General features: G+C 33.8%; 1 protein-coding gene across 2 annotated transcripts in view; it reads right to left on the bottom strand.

Annotated features, from left to right (window-relative positions):
- Positions 1-1,937: 1,937 nt before the first annotated feature.
- The window catches only part of Hdx (highly divergent homeobox), a 170,565-nt gene continuing 162,719 nt past the window's right edge, over positions 1,938-9,783 (bottom strand). For both annotated transcript variants that reach the window (XM_060374777.1, XM_060374776.1), the window contains one exon: positions 1,938-6,266. In XM_060374777.1, the coding sequence (XP_060230760.1) occupies positions 6,141-6,266 (126 nt within the window). In that variant the 3' untranslated portion in view covers positions 1,938-6,140. The remainder of the gene's footprint in view (positions 6,267-9,783) is intronic.

Below are 9,783 nucleotides of genomic sequence, written 5' to 3'. Positions count from 1 at the left end.
AGAACCAGCTCTTGGTTTCATAGAGTCTTTGAATTGTTTTCTTTGTTTTTAATTTATTGATTTCAGCTCTGAGTTTGATTATTTCCAGCCGTCTACTCCTTTTTGGTGTGTCTGCTTTTTTTTTTTTTCCCCTAGGGCTTTTAGGTGAGCCATTAAGTGGTTTGAATGAGATGTCTCCAATTTCTTCTTGAAGGCACTTAGAGCTATGAACTTTCCACTTAGAACTGCTTTCATTGTGTCTCATAAGTTAGAGTAAGTTGTACCTTCACTTTCAATGAATTCTAGGAAGTCTCTAATTTCTTTTTTAAATTTGTTTCCTGATCCAGTTGTCATTGAGTATAGAGTTGCTTAGTTTCCATGTGTGTACAGGCATTTTGTTATTTCTTTTGATGTTGAGGTCTAGTTTTAGGCTATGGTTGTCTGATAGTATACAAGGGATTATTTCAAGCATCTTGTATCTGTTGAGGCTTGCTTTGTGCCCAACTACATGGTCAATTTTGGAAAAAGTTCCATGATGTGCCGAGAAGATTTACTCTATTGTGTTTGAGTGAAAGATTCTGTAGTCATCTATTAGGTTGATTTGATTTAGGACTTCTGTGTCATTATTTCTCTGTTTAGCTTCTATTCTATCTGTCTTTTGTTGAGAGTGGGGTGTTGAAGTTTCCCACTATTAATGTGTTGGGATCAATGTGTGATTTAAGCTTTAATAATGTTTCTTTTGTGTATGCTGGAACCTTTGTATTTGGGGGCATAGATGTTCAGGATTGTTATGTTCTCGCGGTAGATTTTTCCTTTGATGAGAATGAAGTGACCCTCTCCATCTCTTTTGATTAATTTTGGTTGAAACAAAAGTCTAATTTCATAAAAGTACTAACAACAATATTAAAAATATCACTTAGTCTTATGAATCTATAAAGCCATAAATTTGTCAGCTCAGTATCCAAGTGGGTCCTTTAGGGGAACAGGGACTTTCTCTGACATGAACTCAGTGGTTGGATCTTTGATTACCTCCCCCTGAGGGAGGAGCAGCCTTGCCAGGCCACAGAGGAAAACAATGCAGCCAGTCTTGATGAGAACTGATAAGCTAGGGTCAGAGGGAATCGGAGGAGGACTCTATCAGTGTACTAGGGGAGGGGCATAGGAGGAGAAGTGGAAGGAGGGTGGGATTGGGAAGGGATTGGGAGGGAGGGGCTACAGCTGGGATACAAAGCGAATAAAATATAATTAATGTAAAACATAAAAATTTAATTAAATGAGATGTATAATGATTTTCTTTTGATTCTACGAAAAAAAAAGACTTCATCATCTTAATTCAATTATTTTGCAGATTTTAGAAGGGTCCAAATCATTTGAATTTGTGTATGTAATATTTCTTCTTGCAACAGTTTTGAAAATTTATCAGCTGGGAAGTAAAGCTGTTTATATGCTTCTTCAAACTCACACTTTGCCCTCCTTTTCCCCTTCTCCACTAGTTAGGTAACACAAAGAGTTTTAATCAGTATCAGGCATTGACAAAGGAGTCATAGGCATATTTCACCCAAATTAAAAGCATGCCAAATTAGTGTTGAAGGGAGACAAGAAAAGTTAGATGCCATGTCAGTACTTAACAAAATCTCATAAAACAACCAGTTTTTGTTTGATGTTTATACTATAGCAGCATATTTGATGAAATATGCTACTGGGGACAAACCTCTTGCCTGTTACAGAATATTCATGTCATCTCATTGATTCGGACATTTTTGGCTTTGTGCTTCTTAAGTAAAGCTCATTAGAATGATATACATGTGAGCTTAAAACAGCAACAAAATTTTCACTTGAACATTCTATGTTCTCTCTTCTTTCAATCTCCAAAACCTTATTATTATTATTCTTATCAGAACCTTATTTGAGGCAAGAGATAATTTACTTTTAAGAGGAAAAACACAACACAAAGAAAAATGAACTTTAAAAGAGAGGTCTGTTAGTTGGAAATCATTTATTGCCTCTATAAAAGTTTAAATAAAAACTCTACAAAAATTCACATTACAATCTGATATGGTTTTAAAGAGATAATATGCTTCAGAGGTAGTGCTAGTAAAATGGGATGCAGGATTGCTAAAAGGGATCACTTAGTAAGTTAATGCAAAATAAAATACCCAGTATACAGTTTAATGGAACAATAATAATTATATTAGCATGAAAATATCCCTTTCTTCTCCAGACCCTTGGCAAATCTGTTGTTAATAAAGGCTTGTTTATGTCAACTGTAGGTTCACAAGTTAGTAGGCTATTTCATTAGAGCATTACAAAGCATAGGTTGGTGAAGGGCATAGCACAGTGCTGTCTGCCAAGGTTAACACAACTTCAAAAAGAAATCTAGCCACCATTTAGATATGGTGGCACTGGTGACACTTCAAAAAACAAAACCTTTTTTTTTAAATTGGGGGTATTTAAATATTCTAAAAGGACACAACATTCCTGGTATTTCATTACTACCACATGGATAAAAGGTAGCAGTTAAAGTTTTCAGGATTTCTTTCAAATTTAAGTATAAACAATCAGACTAAGAAGTGGTGTTGAATACTCCTCCACAAAAGGGAAACAAAGACACTTTTATCATCCATTGTTTGTTCATATTCACCCTTAACTTTTCTCTTACAAACTGCTAAGACTGACTAATATAAGGGCCCAAAAAGAAGGTGTTTGCCTTTGCAGAAATTAGCTCTTCCACACCTTTTGAGGTCTCGATATTAACAGTACACTGAACACAGGATGTGACTGGGCCAGGGCCTTTTTTCTCCAATAGAAACAAATCTTTCTATCACTGATTACAGTTGCAATGTAAAAGTTCTGTTGATAGCTGACCTTACAACAAAAACATCTCCACGCTCCTTAAACAGGCCAATTTTCCTTTAACATTTCCTTTGCATGTGTTAATTTTCCACAGCAACTCTTTTCCCTGCCAGGACAACTGCAATTCTCATTATCTTGTAACCAATTTTAGCTTGGCTGAATGAGGAAGGTGCCTTCTTTTTGTTGTTATTGTGGTTTCAGGGTTTTGTTTTTAACTCACATTTTAGAGGATAAAGTGTTCTCAGATAAACATTATATGCTAAACATTATATGTTTAAAAATTGCTTCGTATCCTAAATTAAAGTAAACATCTAAATGTAGTTAAGAAAAAAAAATTCCCTATTTACTTCTGCTTCTCTAGTAATACTTCTGATAGTGTAATATGTTTTAATGTTGTCAAAGCCTTAAAGAAAGAAATATTAGTTAGTTGATTTTCACTATCGGCCACAAATATTTTCATGAAAGCAGTCAGAAGCTGTCATCGCTCTTGTTTAAAAAAATATCTCAAAACAAATCTACTACATATGTGTGAAAATATGTTTCCATTATAGTAGTATCCTGTTTTTCCTCCTGAAATAATTGGGATTAAACCTGGGGCCTTGTGTAAGTGCTAAGCTAGTGTCCCAGTAGTTTTATAATCATTTTAAAATACTTGATGTTGACTTCAAGGTTATTGCTATATTTTCAATCTGCTAAGATGATGTTTTTGCATTTATACAGTTATTTCCTTTGGGTCTGGCAATAGAACATCCTCATTTAATATTTTTAAATATTTTAATTCCTATGCTCATAAAAGATATAATTCTGTGGCTGGAAGAAAATGCCAGGATAAAAGTAGTCCAAAGCAGACTGTTAGGACATATAGCTTCTATTTTAATGAAACTTTACATAGAAATAAGGGAACAGTTTATGTGTCCTCCCAAAATTACAGATGTAAGATTTTTTTCAGAATCATGTCTATTAGAATCCTTAAATCAATTACAACTGCTAGTTGTGAAACTTTTATTAATAGACATGAAAAGGTTACAGAAAACATTTCTTTTTGTTTTGAAATTTTCCCAAGTCCAATTTTCTTCAGTCTACCCAGTGCTGGAGTTATCAGTGTGTGCCATAATACCCAGCTGAAATAATTATTTTCATAGTCTGTAAATTGTTAAGAAATCCACTGTCTGGCACAGCATGTTTCCTATAGAAAGAGCTCCATGATACTTTTATTTAATGACAAATTTCTAAAGTGTGATAAAAAATTCTGAGTGTTAAAACACTTACTCTGCAGTGAAAACCAACTATGGAGAGTCTTAAACTGAAGCAGTTTACGTTTACACAGGAACTCAATGATACTAAACTCTCTACAAGAGACTCGAGACTAGAAGTTTGCTCATACTAAAAGAAAAGGTCGATAGGTATGGTGGAGCACTTATGTCATCCCCGCATTTGGGAAACAAAGGCAGGAGCAGCAGGGATCAAGATCATCCTCAGATACACTGGAAATTAAAGGCCAACCTGGGCTACAAGAGAATTTGTGTTAATCCTCTATATCATAAAAATTTTGTTGTGCATATTTGGAATTCTTTTTTTTCATGGAGAAATTTATATGACTGAAAAACTTAATCTGAATGTTTGAGATTCTGTTGCTCAATGGTCTTTTCCCTGAATGGAATTTGATTTGTTAGTAAGGAATACCAAAGGTTGTTTGCAAAGAACCACATGACTCTTAGCTAAAGGGCATGTAGCTGACTACTGAAATATTTCTGCTGACAACGATGCCATAGAAGTCGTGAGGCAGCAGTATAAAAATTAAACAGTTGATAAACTGAATGATCATCAATGAACTTTACTTGTACGTATCGAGGAGAAGGGACAATTCTAAGTTAAAGGTATTTGTGACTGCCTTTCTACATTCATAAATTGGTATCAGTGAATTCTGAGATCAGAATAGCTGCAGTTAAAAAACTTAAAAATATTTGAAACTTGACAACTAAAAAAAACAGTTTTCTAGCTGCTTCATGCATCTTTCAGGATTACATTATAATGTAATCATGTAATATAGCTCCAAACAACCTACTCACAAATATATGATATTGTGAGCTTATGGAGGAACTAGTATTTTCCCATCTACGAATCTTAGTAATACCATCTGGTATTCCAGAAGAGAAGACCTGCAAAGACATGTCTATAGTGTGCTGCCATCTGGTACCTCAAAATGGTAACAACTGGGTACCATGTCCATTTAAGGTGTGTATTCATAGAATAGCATCCAGGAAATTCAGAGGGCTTATAACCAAAGTTGTATAGCTCAAAGTAGTATAACTCTGCGTGATATTATTGTTGGTGGATGGCTCTGTGCAGGCTTCACATGGAAATGAGGTAAATTTGTGGCAAAGTTGTATGATTAGAATTTTAGAAAATCCAAATATCAGTGGCATACTTTGATTTCTTGTTTCACAAAATTTAAGACGTGAAAAATATGAAAATGTTGGTAAACTTGAAGTACTTGTGCAATATTTTGTCCAACTCAATTATGTAATTTTACTATATAGCAGAATGTGACTCAATAATGGTCACTCATAGTATATAAGAACTGAAATTATAACTATCTTTTATAAAGTACTGTTTTTGTATACTTCAATGTTTTGAATTTTTATTGGTGAATTGACTTTCCAGAAGATTTTCTAGTCTCCCCAGTGATAAGCTTAGACAGAAGGATACCAATAACTTACAATTACATCCTAGTAATCATTTCAATTTTCAATCATTATCTGAGATAAAATTCTCATAGGAGCTGAAAAATAAATCCCAGGGATTCATTCAGCTTAAATATATGTTTAGGTTTGTTTTTAACTTTAGCCTGATTTCCTGAGTAAAAATGTACAAGAAGTATAAGAAAACGAAAGAGGAAGAAAGATGTAATGGCTATAAAAATAAGACTAATCAAGCTTGATCAACTAAGTAATGTTGAAATATGCTTATTTTTATGTCTCTGGTTAATATTACTAAGATTCTTTTAAAAGAATAAGCAAAAATCTTTCAGAAATAAGATATAATAGATTTCATAGCTGAGTTGATCAAAATTAAATATATTTTTTCTAGGATTATATATAAGTTTAAAAAAACATTTAAAGTATTTTTCCGTGCTTTTTTTTTTTTTTTTTTTTGGAGCCATTATGTCTTGTCATTCCTTCACAGCATATGTCTGTTTTTAACAATGAGTTTTCCAGTTGAAGACTATTGTGGAAACAAAATACAGTTATCTTGAAATGTATACCTTTTAGACAACCAACAGACTACATCATATCCCCCATCCCCAATCACAAACTATCTGAGGCATTTTTCTCTGAATAAGAAGAAACACTGAATGAAGCATCATCCGGATCCGGTGAGGCATGACTGAAATCCATCTCTTCTAATTCAGGAGGTAAATCTGACAGCAGTGCCTGTGTCAGAAGAAAAAAATCAATTGTGTTGAATTAGTATATAGACAGATGTTTTTCTTACAACTTTTTGGTTAATAGCTGTAGTTCATTTGTTCTAATTACTATTATGGATTTAAGGAAAAATATTTCACTTACATGTGGATACCAGCAATATAACATAGACCAATACCCATAAAATATAGGATAATTACACTAAAATCTCTAAGTATCTGATACAATCCATTTCTTACCTGAAAGAGTATTTCTTCACATAATATTAGGAAAGAACAAAATATAGGCTCCAAGTATGTGGAATGGGTGGAGTAGAATATTAAACAAAGGGAAAATCAAGAGAGAAATGAGCAGTTATTCTGATGAGACCATCAATTTCAGGGTGGCATGGTTGTAGACATGAACAACTATTTCAAACCAAGAACTTTTAATCAAGGGCTTTTAAATGGTTGAGGCAAGTGTTTTTCATAATAATTTTATGTGTTCACTGCTCACTGCTAACGGGCTTTAAAAGTGTATTCCTTAATGAAAATATTCATGGTTAGCTACATTACCCTTTAAGGAAATCCACATTTCAACAAAGACCTATTTTGTTATGTTAAATGAATAAATTTATCAGTTAGGGGAGAGATTCTTCTATTTTACTTTAGATAAAAGTTTAACAATTTGAAAGACCACATGGAGTTTCTGTTTGTTTCTTTTCCTTAGACTGTGTCCATACAGGTGGCTAAATGTGCACTAAGACCAGTTCAGTATGGGATTATGGCTCTGGGAATGGTAGATCTGCTCATTTCTTTGCTGGAATAATTAGGATATGAGAACATCTATAAGCTAAGCTTGACCATATACTAATTATTTCATCTGTATTTGTAGAACAGGAATCTATACTGGAGAAATAAATCATCAAGTTTTACGTGGATGACAGTGCTAGTGCTCACTTAGCCATAATAAATTGGACCTAAAATAACATAGTCTATGGGAAAAATTTCAACAGAATTGTTTGTGCTATTGGTTTTGTGAGATTAGTAAACAAGAAAGATGGGGTCTCCTGGGGGAACATATGAAATATACTGTCAAAATAAAACAGTGACAGTTACACATCTTATAATTTTTGCCTTGTAGTACACAACAAAAATAACATTCTACTTTTTGTCAGACTAGGTAATGAAAAACTCATATGTGGAGAAAGTTCTTATTTATTTTGTACCACTAAATTACCCATGGATGTCTTGTTGGAACTAAGTGAACTTGCACGTGAAAGTAAATACCACATGCTTCCTGAGGTACTAGGTTGCAGTAATATAAGGCACACCATTTTCTTCTAGAACACTGAGCTACTGCTGATCCAGTGCAGTTACAATGGGGCCTTTGCTAATACTGGCTGTTCAGAATGTGAGTAACACATCACTGGGTTCATTTCACCTTGCTGTTTTACATATATCATGTTAAGGATAGAAAGGGGTCCAAATTGTCACTCATTGAATATGAGCTCTGCATATTGGAAAGCCAAGTGGATTAGAAAATTTCATGACATTTTAAATTCTAGTGGAGTGACCTGCAGACTAGAAAAGCATTATCATTTCCTTTTCATTGAATTATATGTAGTTGACTGACTACAATGAGAATAGAATTTAAAATGTTCAGTGTATGAGGTAGTTCACAGCATTACTGATGCATGGATTTCACCTCAAAATTCTTTCAATAGCTTACTGGATGCAATATTGGGACATTAAACAACTCTTTGGCAATGACTGGAGATGCCCTTTTAACAAAGATATAAGTAGGCACAATTAAATTTCTTCTATTCTCCTATCCAGCGTTGTAGATTGAACCCAGGGTCTCATTTACTCTGAGAAAAACACTCTGACAATGACTCACATCTACAGCCTCAATATTTTTTTGTTATATAGTTTTCATTAGTAACAACTATTTTCAAGGTCTGACCAAGTGTCATTTTCCCCAAGAGATCATTAACACTTTCCCCAAATACATGCTCAGTGTCTGAAATACTTATTCTAGGCTCTAAGATGTGAATGTGAAATTGGTAATCATTCTTATCCTCCTTGCAGAGTAGAGAAATTGAAGTTTAAGAAAGGCAATCGATCTGGCTAGGATCACACAGTGAATTATCAGAGGAAGAAAGACCATAAGTAATGACTTAGAGCAATGTTGGCAACATTGTCTGGGTGTTAAAATGGCTATTATTGATTTAAAAAAGACAACCTTTAGCAATCTAATGTTTCAGTTGGAAAGAACCATATATATTTTTAAAACCCTGAACTTCTTTATAGAAGCAAAATTTTCCATAAATCACTTATCTCATTCTAGTTATCCAAATAAGGATTAATGCAAGAAACACTATATATATATATGAAATAAGTATTGGAAAATAGTTTTATTTTACTAGATAGAATAAAATGTATTTCTAGAAATAAAATTCTGACTATTTCAAGTTTTAAACATCATTAGTTCAAGATACAATGCGAATTATTTTGTTTATGACTGCTAGCATTATATATGTAATTATATTTATAATTAATTCATTTTCTGTTTTAGACGCTATACACATGACTCCTTCCTCACGTTTCCATATGATTACAGGTGTGTGTCACCACCTGTAATACCCAGGGTCTTTTATGCTGGGAGAATATATTTTGAATTGCACTATACCCAATCTCAACAACAACAACAACAAAATCATAGTTTTTATTCAGGCTGCTGAAACTATAGGCTGTGGCATTTAGTATAATTTTTGTACCATTTTCTATTTCAGCCCACATTTTGTTTATATCTTACTTCAGTAGCCTTTTATCCAAGAAAACTAGAAAAGGAAAAGCAAAAGGTATGTTAGCTACTTTTCTTAGTAATCTTTGGGGAGGAACCAAAGCAAAGCTGAAGTTAAAAGTAGAAATTAAGTCTATGAGCCATTCTCAGAGTTCAAGAGATAAGAACAATTACAGGTTAAGTGGTTCTGAAACAGAATTCAAGGTTGATGCAAGATTTTTTTTCAGACAAGAAATACATTCTATTAGTCTAAAGTTGAAGCCTGTGTGTGTGTGGAGTGTGTGTTTGTGTGCGTGTGTGTGTGAGGATGGGGACTGGGTGTTCTATAGTTATTTAAAATCTATGATACTGAATGAGGATTGAGCATCTGCCTTAGGGTCCTCCTTCTTGTTTAGCTTCTTTAGGATTACAGCTTTTAGTGTGTTTATCCTATATTATATGTCAAATATCCACTTATAAGTATATACCATGTGTGTCTTTCTTCTTCTGGGTTATCTCACTCAGGATGATCTTTTCCAGTTCCAAAAATCCTCATTCAGATAGGGCAAACAGGATAGACTTTGGCATAGGGAGACAACAGGGAATAGGACAAGAAACTATCACAGAGGGCCTCTGAAAGACTCTCCTCATAAGTGTATTGAAGCAGATGCTAAGACTCACAGTGAAACTTTTGGCAGAGTGCAGGGAATCTTTTGAAAGAAAGGGGAGATACAAAGACCAGGAGGGGACAGGAATGCTACAA

This window comes from Meriones unguiculatus, chromosome X, assembly GCF_030254825.1.
Source record: "Meriones unguiculatus strain TT.TT164.6M chromosome X, Bangor_MerUng_6.1, whole genome shotgun sequence".
NCBI lineage: Eukaryota > Metazoa > Chordata > Mammalia > Rodentia > Muridae > Meriones > Meriones unguiculatus.
Note: the sequence above shows the minus strand (reverse complement) of the source record. Positions and strands in the feature narration are given on the sequence as shown.